Consider the following 24,815-nt stretch of genomic DNA (forward strand, 5'->3'; position numbering starts at 1 on the left):
AGTCCTTTACATAAAACGGTGTAATATGTGTATATAATCTATGCACATTCTCCTGTATACTTTAAACTATCTGCAGTTTTATGATACTTAACACAATGTGAATGCTATGTAATTGTTATACTGTATTGTTTTTCATTTGTATTATTTTTATCTTTTTTTGTTTTTCATTTTTTCAAATATTTTCAATCAGCACTTGGTTGAATCCATGGATGCAAAGCCAGAGGACGTATTTTTAATCCCAAAAGTGTTGAACAAGTCACCGCAACCAGTACAATTAGTCAATCAAGTTTGTTTTAAAAAGCTGGTGGTCAACAGTTGATTGGATAAAAATATGTGGTATCTATACACCATGGAATACCACACAGCCATAAAAATCATAAAATCATGCCCTTTGCAGCAACGTGGATGGAGCTGGGGGCTACTATGCTAAGCGGACAAACCCAGAAGCAGGAAATCAAACATTTCACATTCTCACGAGTGGGACTAAATAATGGGGGAATGTGGACATAAAGATGGAAATACCAGACACTGAAGACTCCAAAAGTGGGGAGGGCTACAGGGGAATAAGGGTTAGTAAACTACCTATGGAGTATAATGTTCGGTATTTGGGGGACAGGTGCACTAGACGCCCGTTCCCCACCATCACCCATGTAACAGCCATGAAACAAATAACCTCTGAATCTGCAATTAGAAAAGAAGATCAATAAAGTAAAAAGATGATGGTGGCGATGAATACGGTCTGCCTGATAAGCTTGGCTTTGTGTCCCCACCCAAATGTCACCTGGAACTGTAGCTCCCATGACCCTCACAGGCTGTGGGGGGAGCCCGTGGGAGATAATTGAATCATGGAGGCAGTGACTCTCCACGCCATTCTCCTGAGAGTGAATAAGTCTCGTGATATCCGATGGTTTTACAAAGGGGAGTCCCCTGCACACGCCCTCTTCCCTGCCGCCATGGAAGACGTGACTTTGCCCCTGCACACGCCGTCTGCCCTGCCGCCATGGAAGACGTGACTTTGCCCCTCAGCACACGCCGTCTGCCCTGCCGCCGTGGAAGACGTGACTTTGCCCCTCAGCACACGCCGTCTGCCCTGCCGCCGTGGAAGACGTGACTTTGCCCCTGCACACGCCGTCTGCCCTGCCGCCATGGAAGACGTGACTTTGCCCCTCAGCACACGCCGTCTGCCCTGCCGCCGTGGAAGACGTGACTTTGCCCCTCAGCACACGCCGTCTGCCCTGCCGCCGTGGAAGACGTGACTTTGCCCCTCAGCACACGCCGTCTGCCCTGCCGCCGTGGAAGACGTGACTTTGCCTCTCAGCACACGCCGTCTGCCCTGCCGCCGTGGAAGACATGACTTTGCCCCTCATTTGCCTTCAGCCATTATGGTGAGGCCTCCCCAGCCCTGTGGAGCTGGGAGTCAATGAAACCTCTTTCCTTTAGAAATTCCCCAGTCTCGGGATGTCTTTCTTAGCAGCATGAGAACAGACTAATATGCTCCCCTTTTAAATCGATAATCAATCAACTTAAGGATGTGTCCAGATATTCCTCCCCTCCCCAAACTTCAGCTTAAGGGTTTAAGGGCTGACACAGGATGTGTCAACTTGTGCAAGCTAATCCGCAAACAAACATACCAAGAGGACAGCTAGAAAATCTCCGCTCTTCTCTCCAACTTTTCCTGATAAAATATGCCAAAAATGCATTTCAAACTTCCAGGTTTCAAATTATTTTGGAAATAATTATTATGGATCTCCACTGATAGGCACATAGGACTTAACTTGAAATCCTGTGCACATAACATAACACATAATCCAAATCCTGTTGGATTTCCCCGTGTCTATTATCTCTATGTTTATGTCCATGTGTCCCCACTGTTTAGCTCCTACTTATAAGTGACAACATGCAATACGCATGTAAGAAAGAAGGCATTAAACTTGGAGGGACTACAACTAGAAGTAGTTTTGGCTGGACAGAAAAACGAAAGCCATGATAGCAATGAACAACAGAGGTCTAGTTAACTTTAGCTGACCGTTTCTGAATTTCTGTCTAAACTCACTCTATGACTACTATTTTTAGAAGTTTATTCCTCAAGAAAAGTGACTTGACATGTCAGTAAGTAGATTTTCCAATTATTGGAGGTAGGGCTGGGCAGGAGAGGTTTTTCCATCTGACCTAAAGAACTAAATTCAGATAAAATATTTTATACAATATTGTATACAATTTATACAAACATAAACTAAGACATTTCACCTCACCGAATCCGGACTCATTCATGATGGAGGTTGCCTTATTATGATAATTACATATAACATTTAAATATTCAAGTAAAAATGTAACTCTCAGTTACTAAAACACAGGACTGAAAACATATTTCCATGAAGACATAAAACTAAAATTTCCATATCATACATGTTTGTTAATATCGTTGGTTAATTTAGTTTCAAATAGATAAATTACATTGTTAGACAATTATAATAGGTATATAAAATACAGATTATTGACTTTAGTATGCTTGCACTATATATTTGGGAAATAGGCAAATGTTCGTTAAACTATAAAAAGTTCTGAAAAGCGATTTTATGAGTAATACTGTATCTGCTAGACTACTTAATCTACATTAGCAAGAGTTCATACAAGAAGATATATCATCAGGAAGGCAGGATTGCAATCTGCCCCTTATCACAGTAATATGAAGTTAATCTCCAGAATAAAAAAGATGGGTGGAAGAAGTTAATGAACCCATTTATCTTAATGTGTGGTAAATCTAATGCCAAAAGCAGCACATGATATTTTATTCACTATTTTCCTAGTGCATCCTACATTATAGAAGACAGTTATTTTATAGCATATGATAACATCTCTTTTGACTTCTATTTATATGAAATAATAGTTCAAATATAAAGAAATGTCATGGCGAATGTATCCAAATGCCAAAATATACATACATGTTATTCTCATCACAGTGGTAGCAAATCTTTGCTTATTAATGAAGACCTACTTTTAAAGAATAGAACATTGTTTAGGTTTTAAAATGAAAGAAAAAGAACATCTACAATGCAGTTTTAACCCTTTTTACAACTAGAAAATAGTCTCAGACTTTAAGTGTTTTATTTAAATTTAACTCTAGAAATAACATTGCACTTCTCAAAGCTCTCTAAGTCTTAGTAACTTTGCATTAGATGTAAAACTTAACTAAGTCAACAGACTTGGCCCTCAGATATTTTATTTTAAAAACAAAAACTAAATGAATCATGTACTTTCATGTAAAAAGTAAAACTGACCCTGAATAAGTTCAATGGATTATATCAATGTCAATATTTTTGTTATGATATTGTCCTGTAGTTTGGCCAACATTACCACTGGGGGAAGCTAGGCAAGTGACAATACAATATTTCTGTATTATTTCTTATAACTGCCTAGGAATATATAATTATCTCAAAATTAAAGTGCAATTCATAAAACTAGTTTCTTTCAAATATAAATAACCAAAGTTCATAGTTCTTGAGGAAAAATCCAGACTTAAACACTTTCAAACATTTATAATTTCCCTAGTCAATTTAACATGTGATATGACTACTTTGCTATTTTGAAGGTGATGACTTTGTGTTCACTTGTCCTAAATACGGAATGAGCTTTACAAAATATCACTTACAAAGAGATTGTTCAGTTTATCACATCAGATTTGAAGATATGAATGTCAGATTATGCAGGGAAAATTTCAATTTGGAACAACAAACAGTAATTCCTGAGAAATCTGCTATAAAAAGACATCAACATAGTGAAAGATTACAAAGATTTCTGGTTCTTACATTTTGTTTTATAAAGGAGCAAGAATATTTGCCAAAGTCCTTACAGAAACACTGGGAAATTTTACTTTAATCAGAAAATAAGGAGATACCCTACGTTTTAATAATATTGCATGCAAAATGTGTATCATGCAGACAGTTTAACAAAAAAAAAAAAAATCTCAAGGACAGCATCATGAAATAATTGGGGTATGAAATTCCATAAGCAAACATTACTAATTTAGATTAACCAAGCATTTCTTGGCTAGAAATTAAACCCATATTTTATTTCACCAATTAACGTTATTATAGAACAGAAATCATTTCTGTGTACATGAGTCAGTCCTAGCATACACATTTGATGCTAGATGATAAATGGTGCAATTTCCAGGGTAAAGTTGGGATTACATTACTCCATTGTCTCTTAATTTTAAACAGAATTAGCATCTCTTCCTGGAAGACATCCTGCCCCTTCCTACACCATGTCAAGGGTTGTTGACTTTTTCTTACCGCTGTAGCTCTCAACATATCCTGTGACATAGTTGCTTACATATAGTTTATAAAATAGATTGAGAACTTTTAAATTTATAAAGTGTGTGTAAAAGTGTGTATGATTATTTATATTCCCATTTCATGAAAAAGTAAATCATATTTCGGACCTAAAAATTGTTAAAGGAAAGATTTTCTATAAATATTTTAACAGTTCTTTTGTCATTGAAATTTAGATCATTCAGTTATGGAGATTTCTTCATTGAAGAGAAAATATCTCTTCAAAACTCTAAATAAGCTGAGATTTATCAACTAAATTTATAGGAATACAGTCTTTAGAGGTATATAATTTATCTTACAGTATTTTCCCTTCTAAAATTTGTCGTGTTTTGTCACAGGTTTAAAGTGCAAGGCAACTAATGACATGAAAGGATACCGTTGCCTATGTAGTATAAGTGTACCTGATCTTTTCTCAGATATTTATTATTTTTTCTTTTCTTTGCTGTCAAGGAGAGTGGTGACAAATATGTATTATTGGTAAAGACCCACAAAATTTGCATGAAAATAATAGTTGCATTAACTAGACATGCTTTCTGTGATACTAATCTGCAAGATTCTGCAGATTACACCCATTACAAGAAGCTTATTTCAGCATTTTACTTGTAAGAAACAGTGATTAATACACTTAAAAGTAATGTTTGCAAACATTGTTATAATATAGTCCATGTGTAATACATATGTGAAAACAAAGTCTACAAAAAGTAGGATTTTATCCCTTCCTTGATCAGTTCAAATTATTTCATCAGCTAAATTCCTTTGAGATGTGTAAGACAAGGTGCTTCTTTGGAGGAGCTTTGGACTAGAACTTATAACTGTCGTGACATGAACACAGTTACATACCAAGGTACTTCATTTTTAAAATAAAGAAAACAGACATGACGAAAATGTATTTTAGAGTTTCCAATAACTGAAACTGTTATTTTTTTCAAATGAGGCACTAAATAAGTGCATAAGTAAATTTTTTTCAGCCTAGGCAATATGGCACTATATATAAGAACAAGTAAATATAACAAACAGTACAAGATTCATCTAGGGAAAAACAATCCTACACATGATAAAATATGAAAGAGCAGAAGAAAACTCATCCGATGATGTGGGATAAGCTCATCACAGGATATCAATGTATCGCCAACCTTTGCAGATTTAAAATATGGGCAGGCAGTAAGGAACAGTTCTTCTGCAGGAAGAGTTGCCTCTAAGCTTCTACCCTCACTGTTTAATGAAAATGATAGGAATGTCAGTAATTTCAAAAAGCATCACAGCAATATTCATTAGAGAAGACTTTTGTGGATTCCCTTTCACCTGCTGAGCCCCGTTGGAAGGAATCAGGTGTAGGAGGGAAGGGAGCCATTTATAAAGGCAAAGAAGATCTAGAACAACTCTGGCCATCAGGTATTGAGAGAGAAGATGGAGAGCACAGCAAGGACACAGGCTTTGCAGAACCTGATGGAGAAATAAACACTGTAAGAGATGCGGTGGCCACAAGACCCAGCCGGCGGGTGGTATTTATAACCTTAACTGCACCTCCCACCTGGGTGTACTAGTCCCGGCTCTCTAGAGGGACAGGACTAATCGGATAGATGTATACATGAATGGGAGTTCTTCAGGAGAACTGACTCACATGATCGCAAGGTGAAGTCCCACAACAGGCCGTCTGCAAACTGAGGAGCCAGGAAGCCAGTTCGAGTCCCCAAACCTCACAAGTGCAGCGCAGCCTTCAGTCTGTGGCTGAAGACCCGAGAGCTCCTGGCAAATCACTGGTGTAAGCCCAAGAGTTCAGAAGCTGAAGAACTTGGAGTCTGATGTTTGAGGACAGAAAGCATCCCGCACGGGAGAAAGATGGAGACGTGAAGACTGAGTCAGTCTAGTCCTTCCACGTTCTTCTGCCTGCTTCTATCTTAGCCACAGTGGCAGCTGATGAGACAGTGGCCACCCGGATTGAGGGTGGGTCTGTGTCTCCTCGTCCACTAACTCAAATGTTGATGTCCTTTGGCAATACCCTCAAAGACACACCCAGGAACAGTTATTTGCATCTTTCAATCCAGTCAAGTTGACACTCATCATTAAGCATCACACTGGGGAATAGCAAGCATCAGCCACCAACGACTGTCAGAAAACCATTCTGTGCTCATTTCGTCAGAGCTCTGCTATGCTCGGGTTGTATTGCAGCACTGTATTAATACGCTGGGGCAGGAGGCGAAAATACAGAAGACTACTAATTGACCTGATTTCCAGAGAGGGACTATGCACTATCAGGAGTGAAAAATTTGCAGCATGCCACCCAGGGTGCAGGGACACACACATATCTTCCTTGTTTGATGAAAAAGTGGCACAAATTAGAGAATGTTGGACAATAACATTTATGAATTAAATTCAGAGAAGAATATGTGGAAAGAATAAATTAAGAAGAGGTGCTTCTCTAAAGAGTGTGATATAAATTACTTAGAAAATATTTAAGGCCTAAATATTTTCTCATTGTTCGTCCTTGTTGGAGTATTTAATACATATACACTAAAGGAACGCTTGTGGCCAGGCTCTGTGGCTCTCGCCTGTAATCCCAGCACTTTGGGAGACTGAGGGAGATGGATCACTTGAGCCCAGGAGTTTGACATCAGCCTAGGCAATATGGCAAAACTCTGTCTCTACAAAAAAAAAAAAAAAAAAAAAAAAAGGTAGCCTGGGGTGGTGGCATGTGCCTGTGGTCTCAGCTGCTCCAGAGGCTGAGGTGAGAGGATTGCTTGAGTCCAAGAGGTCGTGGCTGCAGCAGTAAGCTCTAGTCACACCACTGCACCCCAGCCTGGGCAGCACAGTAAAACCCTGTCTCAAAAAAAAAAAAAGCAAAACCAAAAAATGCTTGTGATAATGTGAGACACTAAGATTAAACTGAAAAGGAGGCCCCTTACACACACCACCTAGGCCAAAATAAGAAGTTGCCAAAACCCTTAGGGTCCCTGAGGGTCCCTCATCCTGACAACTCTCTCCCCCATACAGATTACCATTATCCTGTATCTTGTGTGGTTTTTAATTCCTCTTTATTTTTATTAATAGTTGTACCATCATAAGTGCCTCTAATACGTTGTTTAGTGTTGCATGCTTTGAACTTTATTCAGGTATACTCAAGAAGTATGTATCTTTCTGTGGTGTGCTATTTTCATTCAACATTGGGTTCCTGAGATTAATCTTGCTGACATTCACAGTTCCATTTTCTCATTCACAGTGCTGTGTAGTATTCCCTTTGTAAACATGCTATGATTTGTTAACTTATTCTCCTGTCAATCTTCAGTGCCCTGTCACCGTAGACATAGCTGCCATGGTGCTCTCGTGTGTCCTGACGCACATGTGTCTGAGCTTCCTTGCTTTTTAGGGATCAAATGGATGGATCACAGGTTGTGAGCATCTTAAAAGGGATTGTATAATTCCATATTGTTTTTTCAACCAGTGTGACACTCGGTAATCTCATCTGCAGTGCATAAGGGCTGCAATATTGCCATGTTCAAATTATCATTCATATGATCAAAACTATTGACTAATCATTTACTGCTTACGATATTAAGTTAAAATATTTGCAGTTTATGTACGAACTCATTTTCCTGCCTTATCACTATCTGTTTCCCACTCTAAAACATAAACCTGAGTGCCGCTCATGACGTGTGTCTCCCTGTCACTGCATGAAAAAGTCACAATTTTCAAGTTGCACAAATACAAGTTTAATTTTAATTTTATCTAAAATTGTATGATTTCAATCAGAGTTGCTCTATCTCTAGCAGAAGACAGAGCTTTACTAAACCCCACTGTGCAAAGGAAGTGTGTGTATACGTTAAGAGATGTCAGTGCAACCATTTTCTTCTTTTTAGCATAGAACACCTGCCCACCTATGGGAATGCAAACAATTTACTCCACTTTTCATTCACAAAGTGCTGACAATACATTCCATAAAATGTTTTACAAGGACTAAAAGAGATAATATGAAAAGCCTCTAATACGAGGCTCAGTATCAAGCAGACATTCAATAAAGCTATTGTTATTCGGCAGCAACTCACTGATAAATCACCAACTTTGAGGGCTACTCTAATAACAAACAGGTGTAATATATCCATATTCATTAAAAAATATAATTTCTCCAAAGTTGTAACTTCAGTAGTATTTACTATTGCAGGTAAGATAACCTTACTGATATTTTAAAAGCCCCAGAGTTCTTTATTGCAGTAAAAATGTAGTAATCTGCAGATTAGATTATTAGGTCAGAGACTAACACACTTCTTAGTAGAAATTAACTGGGCTCAAAGAATGTACATACTTTCTGGGCATACGTCATGCAGACAAGCATATTGTCTCTGGTCTCAAGACTGAATTCAAGGCTAGCCTATTGGAACATCTACATCTTATTAAATTATGTTTACACTAAGTTAAAAGCATTTTAATATAATTATCGCTGAGGCTTGTCATCACTCACAAATCCCAGAAGGGCTGTGTAGGATGACAAAGCCGACCACAGATCCAGATCCTAAGCGATAAGCAAGACTCGTTCTCGCCTCCACACGGTGTTGTCAGTCCGCACTGAGGGCAATCTCTGTCACGAACGTCTATTAATGTCACACACATGTTGAGTGCAGCTAGGTCTTTTCGTAGAACGAGATGGACAGGGAGAAATGGAGAATGAATATTAGCCTTAATAAATGGATGCAGAGGATCAAATATTTTCCTTAAAAGAATATTTTTGGTTCTTTCCATCTCCTCTCTCCCTATTTAGCTATATTTTTAATGAGAAATATTAACGAATTATTAGTCCACAAGCTCAACCTTTGTGCACTGAGAAATAGGATTAGCATGGCTTATAAAATGTATTTGGGGGGAGGTTTCAGCTCTTGAGGAATTATAGGGTGTATTAATTCTTTCTTATTTAGGTTACAGACTGTTCAGCCAGGAATTATGTTCTTATAATTAAGTACAGCATTGACAGAGATCCTATGGTTGTTACTTATATATCACTTCTGTTCCAAATGCATTTAAGTTGCTTGCAAATGCATACAATATAGCAATATAAAATATTTAAACTCTTTAGAAAGAACCTTTAGGAAATAAAATAATAGGGAAGCAAGATGGTGTCAGAAATGTGGTCAATGAACAAATGGATACTTTGACGAATCATGCACTAAGTCAGGGTAGAGCACAAACTTGACTTTGAGTTTTCTAATTAACATGCAGAAAGGAGAAAATATAACCAGTAACAAGACCATACATAATATATTCTAGTTATTTACGAGAAATACCAATATGAAACAAGAGAAAATATTTCCTACGGCCCCTCATAAAGAGAATGTTTTATGATGGCTAAAGCATTTCAGTAAGAAGCAATTGTGTTGGGCCCAGTATGATGTGGTCCAGTTAGGATTTTTTTTTCTTTTTTGGCGGAGTCACCGCCCGCCTTGGCCTCCCAAAGTGCTGGGATTACAGGCGTGAGCCACCACGCCCGGCCAGTTAGGCATTTTTTGATGGTCTCACTTAATCTGGAAATCGATTTTAGATTACATGGCAAAATGGATGGCTTCATTTCCTCCAGACCATCTTCCATAAATATATTTCTCTTACCCATGTGTCTGAGAAGTATCGAGCTGCAGTGAATTTGTGATTATAGCCCCTGACAAGTACCGGGAAAGCTGTAAATCTATATTTTCATTTACAAACAAAGTTTTACACTACAAAAGTCAACAAAATTGCATGTAGCACAAACATCCTTATACGAAAAGCAGGAACTGGATAAAGATGTGCCTGAACAGACCACTCAATTTCTGACTTAAAAGGTATACAAGCAGTGCTGGCAGTCAAAGTGAAGAGGTCCTCAGAAAACAACTGGGGGACGACTTTAATGAAAAGAGAGGCAGGAGATAAAGTTCAACAGCTGCATTCCATAAAGCATACTGGCAGTAATTCGTCAAAAAAAGAAAAACAAAAAGAAAAAACCTCTCCTAATGAAAAATGGCTCAAGCCTTAGGAAAGAAGAAGGAAGAGAGAGGAAGGGAGAGGAGGAAAGAAACAACAACTAGCTATAGAGTGCTTGGTTTTAACCAACAAAGATTGCTGAAATACTTTCCAAAATAAACCCGTGGCAAAATGTTGAACTCGGAAACAGAAATAGACAATTTGATGCACAAAATAATCAGTTCTAACATAGTCAAAATGTACAAAAGGATACAAAGCATTTGTGGTGTTGACTGAGAAATTAACCATGTACATTTGCTAAAAGTAGAAATCTGGAGACAGAGACTGAAAAATATAATGGTCCCTAGGGCTATTTTGTCATACTTATTTATAAAGTAAATACATAAAATTGAAGTCTTTCTCTGTAACTTGTGTCTCCAAATTTCCCAGAGTCTTTTATTGTTTCAGATCCAGTCTGGCTTCACTCATTTTTGTTCTCAATCTGCTTGGCTCCTGAGGCCACTGGAGTCTGTGCTCCAGCGCATGTCCATTCCACAGTGGAATGTGAGAAAGTAGCAAAACACAACAACAACAATAAAAATAAATAAAATTCTATATTTGAGTCTGAGTGAGAGCAGCTAGAGGTGACTTAGAGTAACTGAAAAAGGTGTACAAGAATTTTGCTAAAATCATGCCTCAAAGATTGTACAGTATGAACCATGTAATACGGCACTCGGCCACACGGGGGCACTATACGGTCAGCTTTCTCAGATGAAACCAAAATGTAAAAGGTATTTGTAAAAACAAGATTTGATGAAAACAAAATTACATTCTCTCCCAGGTAACACAAAAAATCAAAATTCTGGAACATTTAAAGGCCCTATGTGCGGTTTGTAATAAAATGGAAATAACTAGACTCGCTCTCACATCCGTTTCACCTGCAACTTGGCCCCTATCCGTTTTTCAAACAGCCTAGGAATTTTTCAGCTTCAAGGCCTTTGCACATATTCTTCTCCTCTCTGCCTAGGACACTCTCTGACCCCCTTTAATCTTTTAGGTCGCAGCTGAAATGCGATTTCCTCAGAGACAGCTGACCTAGACACCTTACCTAACGCCAAGTCTCTCTTACACAACATGCAACTGTATGTCAGCCCTCTGTGTATTTCAGTCACGGCACTTATCCCAGAGTATCTTATGTATGCACATTGCACAGTCCTGTGTGAGTTTTTTCTGTTCCCTTCAATATGCTGCAAGCTCCATGAGGCTAAGCAACTATCATTTTTGGTCACTGTTTAATCCCCAGAGCCTAGGACAGTGGGGCATAATAGAAACAAAACTATGTGTGAATGAATGAATGAATGAATGAATGAATGAATGAATGAATCCCTATGACTGTGGCTTATTTTTCCCTACAAAGTTTGACTGAGCCCCACACTCTCACAGAATCTTTACAATAACAAAAAAGTAGTGAATGTCACCACGTGTTTTCTGACCAGTAGACCTGAGAACTTGTCTGGAGGTTGTATGAATTATGGAGAGTTCTGATATACTCTTTATTCAACGTTGCTTCTCTTCTGTTTAAAAACCTGCTCTTGTTTGGAAAGGGTGAAATGGGACAAGCTGAAGAACACGGATGTTTGAGGGAAGAATGCTTCTGTTCACCCACCTCGTGATAACTTGGTTCCATCTTTGGTCCTTGTTCTCTGATCCCACATCTTCCTTTGCTGCTATTTTCTGTTTCTATCCTTGTTAAAACTTGGTCAACAAATGCAGAAAAGAGGTTACAGAGGAGTTTAATGCTGCCCTTTCTTAGCATGAGAACAACATAATTCTCTTTTGTCTCCCAACTTTACAGGTACTTACTGTGGCTATAAAACGGTCACTTACAAATTAGCACCAACAAAAGGCTATTAAAAGTATTTGTTTATGGGACACTGGTAAAAAGTATTTGTTTATGGGACAGTGGTAAAAACACCACCACTCAACAGCCTGATGTAACTTTATAAAACAATAGGGAAGGAGATAGAAAAGACAAAATGCATGGGCTGGAGGGAACCACAGCAAGGCAAAGGGATCCAAAGACAATCTTCACACAGTTCCAGGTAGGGTGGATTCCAGAAGGCCAGAGGCCATTTGCTCCTTGATACTGACTCCATGCTTAGCATGATACTACAATATGATAGTGGATTAAGTAGATAAGTGCCTCCTGAAGGATTAAACGGAAACTATGGTTGGTCATAAAGAGGTGGCAGTGGTTTTTTGGTTGTTTTGGTTTTGGGTTTTTTTGGGGGGGGAGTGGGGGGAAGAGGGTTTGGCCAATGAAGAATTGCTTAGGGTATAAGGTCCGCATTTCCAGCTTCCATCATCAAAGACTGAAAACTCCAAGTGACCTGGAGTGAATGTTAGGTCTTCCCCAGCCATGGTCTTTAAAGAGTAGAGGATCAGACCTCAGCAGGACTCAGGGAAATTCAATAACCTTGTTACTCTTAGGTCAGTAGCTTTGGAGTTGTGCTTTCTCCATTTTTCAACCTATAGTACACTCCGCAAAAAGGCCCAGAACTGGCGAAGGAACAAAGCAGCAAAAAGTGAGGCCCAATAAAACTTTAGGCTCAAGAAGACCCCTTACAAATGAAAAGGGAGAGAATGTTCCAGGAGACAGTAGGTGAGAAGAGGAGGTAACTAAAAGCACAGTGGCAAAATTTTCTTCCACATAAGGGATGTCCGTTAATTCACGGCACTGTGATCTGTTAGGACAAATGTAGGATCATCTGTATGCTTTAAATACCTTGTGTGTAAGATTTTAATTATTTATTAGAAGTCAAAGAACCCCATATAAGATATTTGGATATTCCCTCCCTTTCCTTTCCAAGATTCAGAAACTATTAAGGGTAAAAATAAGATTGCAACAAATCTAAATTTTATGGAAGTCAAATAAAAAACACTTAACCATATGTAATTGCATGCATAAAATACTGCATTAAAATGCCTCCTAAGTGTCACATAGTCTTTAAACAAATAAACTTTCGATGATAGCACAGCTTTTTGGTTCAGTTTCTATTTTAATCTCTGATATTCGCACATACCTATGCACACCTGGAAACATCTATTACTGTTTCAAAAAGACAACTATTAGCAAAGTTCTTATATACACCTGCATATCATGCATTAAAATCAAGTACTTTATTCATTTCATTTCTTCAAAATTATGTTGATGTACTAATCAGGTATTCCATCCTTTCTACAATACGATCTTTCTAGAATAAGCTACGCAACTTTCTCAAAGATGCAAAATGACCACATTTAAAGTTTGGATGAAATTTATTTCATCTTTAATTTGTTTCTGTCACTTTACTATGTTCTGGGATGGTTTTTTTTTAACCTCTCTCTCTCTCACTCTCTCTCGCTCTCACTGTCTCCCTCTCTCTCACACTCTCTGTCACACACACACAAATACACATGCCTGGTGCTGTCAGCTCTGAGATTCCTGATGATCAAGAAAAACAGGACATCTTTTAAACTTGAAGTACATTCATTATGTCAATGAATGGCCATGTGTTTGCGCCATTACAGACAAAATTACAGCAGTAATTTTTGGCTTTCCAAAAGCCAAAACTGTAGGGATCAATCAACATAAAATGTCATAACCAATAATTAAATAAATGCCAATAGAATGACCTTATAATTTTCAAACCCAAGTCGGATAAAGCTATAAGAGATATCCAAATGCCAATACATATGATATTAATACCTGTAAGTGTTTTGTGGTATTAAGAACATGAAAAAATAGAAAATTCTATTAAGTTCAAAGTTCTTTAAAGTTAGATGGAAAAGGCATTCATTGGTATTCCAATGAAGTTTTAAGGTTTAGTTGGAAAATACATATACGTTCCTTAAGAGCTAAAATACTGCATTCAACATACAGACAAAGGACCAATGTAGGTGGGAGGGTAGAGTTCTGTGATTAGACAGGAGAATTAGAAAATCTGTTCCAAGTAAATCCAGGGAATGCATTGTGTAGCTTCCTCCATGAGGTCTGGGGGTCTCCAACATAAAAGCTCTACATAAGTTTTTATTAGTAGCTCAGAAAAAAATACAATCTAAAAAGATCAGTCAATATCCTGGCAAAGATTTCTGGTCATAATAAATCACAGTCATGCAGGATGACATTATCTTCCTCAGCAGTAAGATTTAGAATTAAGTATTTGGTGTCGTATCTTCAGTTCCAGGTAGTCATTGCTTTCGTAACGTCTACACATCTCCTTAGCCTCAGGAGGATTTCCAATTAAGCACAGAAATATTTTAAAAATTGGAAATCCTAGTAAAGATCGTTTGGCATTGGAAAGGAACCAATCTGTGTTGGAAATCTACATACTTGTAATATTTAAGAGAACTTAGCTCATGAGAGAAAGTTTCATTTTGTTTTTCTGTGAGTCTCACTCTGTCGCCCAGGTGGGAGAGCAGTGGTGGGATCTCAGCTCACTGCAACCTCCCCCTCCCAGTTCAAGCGATTCTCCTGCCTCAGCATCCTGAGTAGCTGGGACTACAGGCACACCCCACCATGCCTGGCTAATTTTTGTATTTTTAGTAGAGACAAGGTTTCTCCATGTTGGCCAGGCTGGTCTTGAACTCCTGACCTTAGGTGATCCACCCGCCTTGGCCTTCCAAAGTGCTGGGATTACAGGCATGAGCACCATGCCCAGCAGAGAGTGAGTTTTAAAGGTAAAATATCAAATGTGCAGTTGAGTACTTGAAACAGAGATTTGATTTTACATTTCTTACTAATACAAACAGTATTGAAACATTCGGCACGTAGCAGGACGAGCCGCAGACGTTTTCTCAGACGCCGAGCTGTAGAAGGAAGGGCTTTATTCAGCTGGGAGCATGGCAAGCTACTGCCTTAAAATCCGAGCTCCCCGAGTGCACAATTTCCGTCCCTTTTAAGGGCTCACAGCACTAAAGATTTCACGTGAAAGGGTCGTGATTGATTTGAGCCAGCAGGGGTACGTGACAGGGGCTGCATGCACCAGCGGTCAGAGAGAAACAGAACAGGGCAGGGAGTTTCACGATGCTCTTCTACACAACGTCTGGAATCTATGGATAACGTCGGTTTCTAAGTCATGAGTTGATTTTTAACTACTGGGTTTAGGCCTGGTTTCGGGCCTGGTGCCGGTCTGCCTGTCTTTGGTTTCACTTCCTTTTTTTTTCTTAAAACAGGTACAGAGTATAAAACAATATAAAACAATATGAGAGGGTCTCTCTCTTTCCTCATTCCCCCCTTTGAGACTCTCACTTTTTATTAGTGGGAATTCTCACTCTCATTTTTGCTACTTAGGTCTTTTTGTGCAATAGACTGATTGTGATTTACATAGTACACTTGTGCTGAAGTGTTTTGGTGACCTAAGGTAGCGTCATTTAATCTACCATTTTAAGGTAGATCATTTTAATCATTTGAAGAAGTACAGGTAGCAAACAAGGGAGCAGTAAGCAGGTTCTTACTACTATTATAACCTTTATTATAAGAGTTTTAAATCTTCTTAGTCCTGGGAACTAATTTTTAAACATGGCCTCAGGCTGGGATCCGTGCTACACTTGTACGGGCACATGTGTCAATTCTGTCATATTTTGAACTATGTCTTTAACTACTTGCCTTTGATTATCTATGCGTAGACAGTAATTAGTGAGGTTAAATTTCTTATAGACCTCTTTCTCAGCTGCTAGAGAGTGGTCAAGAGCCAATCTATTTTGATAGATAGCATTTTTTATCTGAGTTTTTTGCCGGGCCAGAATAGTCAAGGCTTGACCGGTTTTATTATGATTTTTAAAACAGTTTGCAACCATGTGATTCGGTTGAGCATGTAAATGGGGGTCCAGTATCCCCATGAGCCGTCTTGTGTCTAAGTGGCAGGCCTAGAGTATTGTATAATTTTTTAGGAGGTCATTTATCATCTTTCCAATTACCTATGGCTGTGCTTCGTTTTCTGTGGGAAGCACTGACAGGGAGGCCCAGGAGTTCGCCTGTTTTTATGGGCAGTAGGAAGAAGGATGGTTTAACAGTGCCAATAACACAACTACCTGTCCACTGGTCAGGCAGCTTAGCATAGGCTCTGTGTCTACAAATCCAGTATAACCCGGTGGGGGCAGTCCAGTCCCGGTGGAATTGTGGGTGGGCCCAGTCTGCGACCTTGGAAATTTACTGAACGGATCTCTGTCTGTGTAACTGGAACTCCACCATGTAGCCGGTTTGTGTGTGTGTGTGTGTGGAACCATTATACAGTTTTTGCCCCAGACAACTAAGTCATCTTACAGAATGAGTGAATTCTTCCCTTTTTCTAGCTATGCAATATTGTCTAATAATTAAGACTTTTAGAATCTAGAGATGATCAGGGTGATTTTTTTTTGTGGCAGGGGGGCAGGAATTCATCAGGAACTGGGTCTGTAGGCACTAATTCTCGGGCTTCTTATGGCCATTGATATCTTATTACAGTTTTTTCACAAACATAACATGAAGTGACATTTAGAGACTGGGCTACATGCTCAGCTAGTTGCAAAAACAAATTTCTGGTTTTTCCTGGAGTCTCTGGTACTGGCACATTTAGTTTCCATAGAAAGTCTGAAATACTCGTTCCAGAGAGGGCTTACGAAACTCCTCTTTTACTAAGATATTTATTCTAGGAGCTAGTCCTTTTTTATTGATGCCTAGAGATACAGATTCTCCCTTTTTTACCTTGGGTTTAAGAGATTTGTAATTATTAATTTTAAGGGCTTACAGCTTCCACTCGTACAGGAGGGGCTGCCTTCTCCTTTTTGGAGTTAAACAGGAATTTTTTTCATCCTTTTTTTAAGTAGTCTAGATGACACAAGACCAGTAATTGCACACATTTGTACAGGAGCTTAATTCATGGCAGATATACTTATTTCTTGCCATGTAAACTGTTTTTTTTTTTTTTAATTTAAAGAACTGCATCTTATTTTATGCCGATTGCTATTGACAGTGGCACAAGCATTAAGTTTCAAGGTTACATGCTTGGAGACCCCTTTTTCTTCTGTCCTAGCTATTACTTTACTTGTGTCTCCCAGAAAAGGACCAGATCTTAATTTTATTTTAAAAACTGTGATCATGGGAGGCTTAAAATGGGTCATAACATGCATCAGGTTGGTTATTTCCTGGGCTGCATACCTTGGATAGAATAGCATTATACAAACAAGTTTCTTTTAGAGTCCTGGTACACTTTTAATAACCACAAAATAATAGGACTGTAGCAATCTTTTGTCCTACCTCAGTGACTTGATGTATACACTGGGAACAGCCCTCAGTCTGAGGAAGGTCAGTTGAAGTCCTTACTGTAAAAGTCCAAACTTTAAGGAAAATGAGTCCCACAGTGAGTTTCCTCATGCTTCGGCCGTGCGTGGACCAGTCAGCTTCCGGGTGTGACTGGAGCAGGGCTTGTCGTCCTCTTCAGAGTCACTTTGCGGGGGTTGGCGAGGCTGCTCCCATCCACGTACAGCTCCCAGTCTACTGATGTTTAAGGAGGTCTCGGAGGTTGTGCCCACTAGAATAAACTGAGTCCAATGCTTTTACACAGTTAAGTTTAACTGGGCTCTCTGATACCAGGAGCAAGGTGGCGGGGTTTAGGGTGTTGCAAACTTCGGTGGTTATGCGGGGATTTTCACAGAGCAAGCTTTGGTAGCTAGTTAGTCTAGCATTCGTCAGCTAATGGTGTCCTTTGGTATTTATTAAAATCACCACTGCATGGGGGGACTTTATGTTTAGGTTTTGCCCAAGAGTTAGCTTATCTGCTTCTTGTGCTAACAGGGCCGTTGCTGCCAGGGCCCTTGGACATGGGGGCCAGCCTTTGGAAACCCCGTCTAGTTGTTTTGAGAGACAGGCCACTGGCCTTGGCCAGGGCCCTCCAGTCTGGGTTAAAACTCCAACTGCTGTTTTTTCTCTTTCTGACACATAGAGTGTAAAGAGTTTTGTCAGGTCAGGTAGCCCCAGGGCTGGGGCCGACATGAGTTTTTCTTTTTAACTCATAAAAAGCTCGTTGCTGTTGGTTGTAATAGATATAGTTTATCCAATCTACATTTTTATTGACTGTCACCTACCAAAATATTGACTTAAATCCTGTAGCTATTTGATTTCAATCTTTAAATTCATCTGGTATTCCTTGTGGGACTCCAATTGCATCTAAATAGATGTGAGAGTTGAAAGACCTATAAGGGGCTTCTCTCACTTTACGATGTCTTATTCTTTTTTTTTTTTTCTTCCTCTGGTTGATGAAATGCCAAGGTGAAAGGGATAGCCAACTGAACTAAAGTACTAGTGCCACTCCAGTTATTCAGCAGAGTGCCCAGTAAAGGTCCACCACAACACCACCACACATCCACTCGGGGATGAACAAGCGCTGATTGATTGATAAGCTCTTGAAAATTCTTAAGCTCACGGCATCCCTTCAGGTCTCCAAGGGATGGTAAGTCTCCTCCCTGTGTGACAGATATGAAGTGAACTTAGTGTTGGGAGACGGAAGCTGGATGGCCCTCGGGGGCTGACCCGCAGGGACTTTGGGATATAGCAGAGAGAGCTTGGCATGACTTATTACTCCAGGCTGTAGAATTCTGGAAAAGAGCTACCATGCAGCCCACGCCTGGTCGACTGGAGGACCACCTTAGTGGAAGGGGGACAGTCAGGACCTCTGGCCTGCCATGTGCACAAGCATAACAATTGCTTTTGTTTAATGTGCAGATGGAATATTTGATCCATTTCAACCAGGCATTTGCATCTTGGTGTGCTGTCTTAATTGCCAAAGTTTGTTTTAAGTCTTCACTTCTATAATCCTCTAGTAAAATGAATGTTTCCTTTAGCACCTATTTTTATTAGTTTTTAGACCAAAGAAAGCTAAACACCATTTTGTATTTAATAATGCTTCTTGTATGATTTTTATACCAGATAAGCTAAATTTTACCTTTATATTAGTGTGTTATTAATGTTAAGCTTAATTTTAATAAAACCTTGTAGACATATTTATCCAATTTTTCGTGTTTGACCATGAGGTAAGATTTTATAGACTCTTTCTAATCTTCCATAATTTTTGTTAAAGAGTAGGTTGATGTTTTAAGAAAAGCCTGTTGCATTTTTACTTTAATGTCCAGTTCACAGAAAAAGTGGATGATACCTTTTTAAGTTTAGCTAATATGTTTACACACAGAATTTTCTTTACAATTAACGTTTTAAAACTTGCTTAAACTTTTAAAACAATAATTTTTCTAACCTTTTAATGTAGGTAAAAATCCACATTCTTATGCCTCCTCATAATATTTTTACCAGAGGTATATTTTAATTTTCTTGTACACCTTGCACATAAACTGTTTTTTTCAATAGGACTCAGGGGACCTTATTACTTTTTAAATTATACAACATTTTTTACATAACTTTTTTTTACAACTTTTTTTTCTTTTATGACTTTCACAGACAATTTTTTGACATGTCCTAACTTTCTGACTTATTACATTTTTTTCTTTAAACAACCAGTTAGTTTATTTCAGGACAAGAATTTACCATATAACATTCTTTTTATATAAAGTCTGCCTCCCCGCCTTTTCTCTCTTTCTTGAAATTTTTTTAACATAGTTCCTAGTGGGGTGGGCTTATTTGTGCCTGACCCATGCTTCTTCGAGACAAAACACCACGCTCACACCACACGCACACCACAAAACAGAAAAACCGGTGAAAAGGGCACACACACACTTCTGCAGTTTACACCAAACCAAAATCAAAACCAAAATCAGAGTATCCAGAAATCTAAGCCAGGTCAAAACCAAAACCAAAGTATCAAGCAATCCAAGTCAAGTCCAAAACAAAAACCAAAGTGCCGGTACAGGCACACCGTGGGTGATCAGGCCACACTTCCACTCTAATGGAGTGGGGCAAGTTCCAAAGACTAGTTTTATCAACTTTCAGATGTGCGGACTCCACGTGCCAGTTCCTTTGGGGTGTTCAGCCGCTGTTAATCCTCCGCGGGGGCCTGCTAGGCGCTGCTCTGGTGAGGCTTCCACCGGGACAACTGCCTACCCGGGGGCGCTCTTCGGATCGCCTTGCTCAGGCTGGCGGGAGTCCCCCCCAGGGATGCTCCACAGGGCAGGCCTAAGCCGCCTAAGGGGCGGCCTCGGCGTCCCTCAGTCACCTCACTTCCAGGTCAGGGAACCAAGAAATGTAGCAGGACAAGCCCTCGCAGACAAAACCTCTCAGATGCCAAGTTGTAGAAGGAAGGGCTTTATTCAGCTGGGAGCATGGCAAGCTACTGTCTTAAAATCCGAGCTCCCCGAGTGCACAATTTCCGTCCCTTTTAAGGGCTCACAGCACTAAAGATTTCACGTGAAAGGGTCGTGACTGATTTGAGTGAGCAGGGATACGTGACAGGGGCTGCGTGCACCGGCGGCCAGAGAGAAACAGAACAGGGCAGGGAGTTTCACAATGCTCTTCTACACAATGTCTGGAATCTATGGATAACATCGGTTTCTAAGTTATGAGTTGATTTTTAACTACTGGGTTTAGACCAGGCAGGCCCAGGCCTGATTTTGGGCACTGGGCTGCCTGTCTTTGGTTTCACTTCCTTGTTTTTTCTTAAAACAGGTACTGAGTATAAAACAATATATAAAACAGTATGAGAGGGTCTCTCTCTTTCCTCGGGCAAAGCTTTTGGATTTACCATACTGATTGTTCTTCCAAAAATAAAATTATCTGGGAAATTTTGTTTGTGTATGCAGATACTAGAGAACTTAGGTGAAATAAAATATATTACATTTTAATTCCTAGTGAATTAGAATGATAGTTTCATAATTTCAAACTTAAAATATGCAATTATTTGCTTGATTTAGACGTGGTATTTTAAATTGATATTTTAGTATTTATATATTATTTTGGAAGAACTAGATGCATTTTAGGGTCACTATTTTTGTTAATTAGATTTATAAAAGTTATTTAAATACACAGAAAAAATTTACTGTCCTAAATTGGAAGCACTCAAAAAATACGTTGTAAAAGTTTTTAAATAAATTTAAATATTTGAAAATGTTTTATAATTGTAAACAAGACTAAAAAAAGTCATAAGCCCTTAAAATAATTGCTAAAATTTCTCATTTTAAAAATAAAATAAGCTCAGTAGTGAAAGAGAGCTAGAGAAGAACTAGGTTTATAAATCTATAAATTGAATAACAAATGTTAAAAATGAGCTTCAGAAGTTTCCTCTGCACAAAAAAGAAGACAAAAAGTCATTAAAAACCTACATTCATTTTTAATTACTAGTCAGATATTATTTAGCAGAGCAATAACATGTCCCCTTTCATGTAATGTACAGAATTCAAAGGAACCACAGGATGTCATGTCATTCATTGTGCAACGTAGAATGCAATCAGTTCTGCAGATAATACTGATTAATTTGAGCCATCCATCCACCTACATCCCTGATGCAAATAAACTTTACAAAGCCTTTCATTACATTATATACAAATATTTCTTCTCTTCATCAGTCATATTCCAATTATAGAGGCTCAACAGGGTAAGTTTAGACTGACAAATATATATGCTTATTATTATAGATTCACTGTATAATATAATTATAATGAATTATAATATAATTGTAATTCTATAATGAACTCCTTCTTACTTATTAGTCAAATAATATTCTTTCCTTTTACCCTGTAGACAAAGGATGAGATTCATTAGGAAGTATTCCCCAACAGAGAAAATGTTTATGTAAGCTTATTCATGTGTTCTTTTCAAATGCAAGGTAATTTAAATTTTCTTTAAATGGTTTTTCCTTAGGACAGTAGAAAAAAAAAGGAAACAGATGTTTTCATCACAAACGCCATTTACCAACCAACCCAAAATGCATGGCCATTTATATTAAGCAAGAAAACAAGTAGAATATGTGATTGCCTACATTTGCGCTGATATAAATTCACTGTCATTACTCTCAACTGAACTCCTGATGCCGCCTAAACAAAGAGACCATGTTTATTTTCTGAGTTCAACCCATCACCCTTCAAAATGACTATGTCAATCTTTTACCACAAGCACAACTCTGTATTTCCCCCTTCGATCCTTACTCTTTGACTCTTTCTTCCCTGAAACAAATAAAAGCCAAGACAGGAAACTGTGCTGTATCCTTCTCTAGTAAACCTAATGCCAATTTTTACTATGACCACTTCCCCCACCTGTGGAGGAACATTTCAAAGTCATTTATGCAATTTCTTCTACCTCAAACATTTCACATGTGCTACCACTTTCCTGATTTTGTGTTTCCCTCTAAACTCTTCAGTAATATTGTCAACATTCCGGATCCTAAGTCTCCATCTCTTTTCCTCTACACAGTCCATTGCTGCTTGCTGACTTGACCAATTCAGCTGCATTCATTACTGAAACAAAAGAGCTATGCACTAGTTTGTTCCTATTCCACACATCATTTATTGACTGTGTAAGATTACTAGACACAATCTAGCACACTCTTTCTGTAAACACACACACACACACACACACACAGTTTTCCATGTGCTACCAGTTGTGTTCCCAGGGAAGGAGAATGCCAGATGGATACTAACAAGAAGGATGTCTTTTATGGAATTCTCTTGGGATCAACACCTAGGAAAGAAGAGAGAAGCATGGTAGGACAAGGAGAGAAGTAGGCTGGATGCAGCTTCAGACCACTGGGACGCTGGTGTTAAAATAACACTTCAGAGTTGTATAAAGGCCAAGTTCTAGTTGGAATGGGTAGACTGTGCCTTCCTTTCCCTATATTGATCAGTGATTGGTTGCCGGCAGTTGAGGCCACCCTTAAAGACAGCTGTAATCACAGCACCCATCGTACAGTGTAACCTCATTCTGACGATGCTCCTTACACCTCTATAATTCTGGCTTCTAGATTGTTCATTACCAGATCCTACTTTTCTACTTAATTTTAAAGTGTTGAAGTTCCTCATAATTTCTTTTCCCCACTCTTCTTGCAATATACACTCAATGCCATCTCACCTACTCCCATTCTTTCCGTTCATAATGATAGGCTGAAGTAACTCAAATTTACATCTGCACCAGGTATGTATTCTAGCTCTAGACTTACATTTGCAAAACCTACTTGGAGAATTCTACTCATGATCTTCCCCCACTTCCTGTTCTTTCCCAAACACACTTTCTTTTTTCTTGCTCCACAAACAGAAACTAGAATGATTTCTTTAAAAATACAAATGAGGTCAAGTTACCCTTCTGCTGAAACTTTCCGGTATCTTCCCAGTACCCTTCAGATAAGGTAAGAAGATTCTTAAAATGACTCTTTCAAAGCTCTGCACATTCACATTCTCATCTGCATTTCTTCCTTAAGTTCATCTCTAGGTTAATTTTACTTACTCAAACTTCCTCCTTGACCCCGTCATTCGGCTAATCTTTATTTTTAAATATCAGCTTAAAAGGCATTTCTTTAAAAACTGCCTTTTTATGAAAAAGGCATTTCATTCATTGTTCAAGGGTAGTTCAAGGATTTTGTTCTATAATATCACTCTATCTCTGTGTTTATTCAAATGACAAATTTATTTACTTTATTCTTTTGTTTAATATATTTTTCTCCTGCAAGTTTCAAGAGGGCAGGGGAATAGATTGTCCTTTTTGTTTTGTTTTGTTTTGAGTCTATCCCCAGTGCCTAGAATCAGGCTTGATACACAGAAAACATTTTATGTATGTATATGCTGAGTAAAGCAGTAAGATTGAAGAATGCATATATAGTGATTGGAAAATATACTGCGAATCCCAGCACTTTGGGAGGCTGAGGTAGGCAGATCACGAGTTCAGGAGTTTGAGACCAACCTGGCCAACATGATAAAACACCGTCTCTAGTAAAAAAACAAAAATTAGCCAGGTGTGGTGGTGGGTACCTGTAATCCCAGCCACTTGGGAGGCTGAGGCAGCAGAATCGCTTGAAGCCAAGCGGCAGAGGTTGCAGTGAGCTGAGATCACACCACTGCACTCCAGCCTGGGTGACAGAGTGATACTTTGTCTTACAAAAAAAAAAGAAAAAAAAGAAAAAAAGAAAATGTACATGCATTTTTAATGTATCATGTGTTTCTACCACTGAACACAGTGTGGGCAACACGGGAATATACATCAGGATGATGCAGAGGAGTAAATAATTCTGAATTATTTAATAGTCAGGATTTACGGCTAGGATTATTTTCAAAGGCCTATTGATATACAATGGAGATGAATGAGCACATATTACCTGAGGGCAGAAGAAAATCTCAATGAAAAACAGGGAGTAGAAATCAGAAGACAACAAAGAGGATGGCAAGATAATTGCTTTTCCAAAGTAAAATAAATGAACACACCGAAAAACAAGCATGGGTAAGTTCACTATGGTAAAATGTCCAAATATATCCTGGGAAGCAAATGGAAAGCTTTATCTTGACTTTCTAGGTGAATAGAGATCCACAGGGATAAAGAATATTTTATAGATGAGAAAACACATATGAAAAAGGGGAGAAACTTGCCCCAAATCATTTGGTTAAAAAGTGGCATATTTAAAATGT

General features: G+C 38.7%; 1 protein-coding gene across 1 annotated transcript in view; it reads right to left on the reverse strand.

Annotated features, from left to right (window-relative positions):
- The window catches only part of LOC139361668 (uncharacterized), a 196,339-nt gene that overhangs the window by 29,191 nt on the left and 142,333 nt on the right, over positions 1-24,815 (reverse strand). Inside the window, exon 5 of the mRNA XM_071090460.1 lies at positions 1-12,005. This exon is cut by the window's left edge and continues 16,212 nt beyond it. Coding sequence (XP_070946561.1) covers positions 11,725-12,005 — 281 coding nt within the window. The 3' untranslated portion in view covers positions 1-11,724. The remainder of the gene's footprint in view (positions 12,006-24,815) is intronic.

The sequence above is a fragment of the Macaca nemestrina genome, chromosome 2, assembly GCF_043159975.1.
Source record: "Macaca nemestrina isolate mMacNem1 chromosome 2, mMacNem.hap1, whole genome shotgun sequence".
Lineage (NCBI taxonomy): Eukaryota > Metazoa > Chordata > Mammalia > Primates > Cercopithecidae > Macaca > Macaca nemestrina.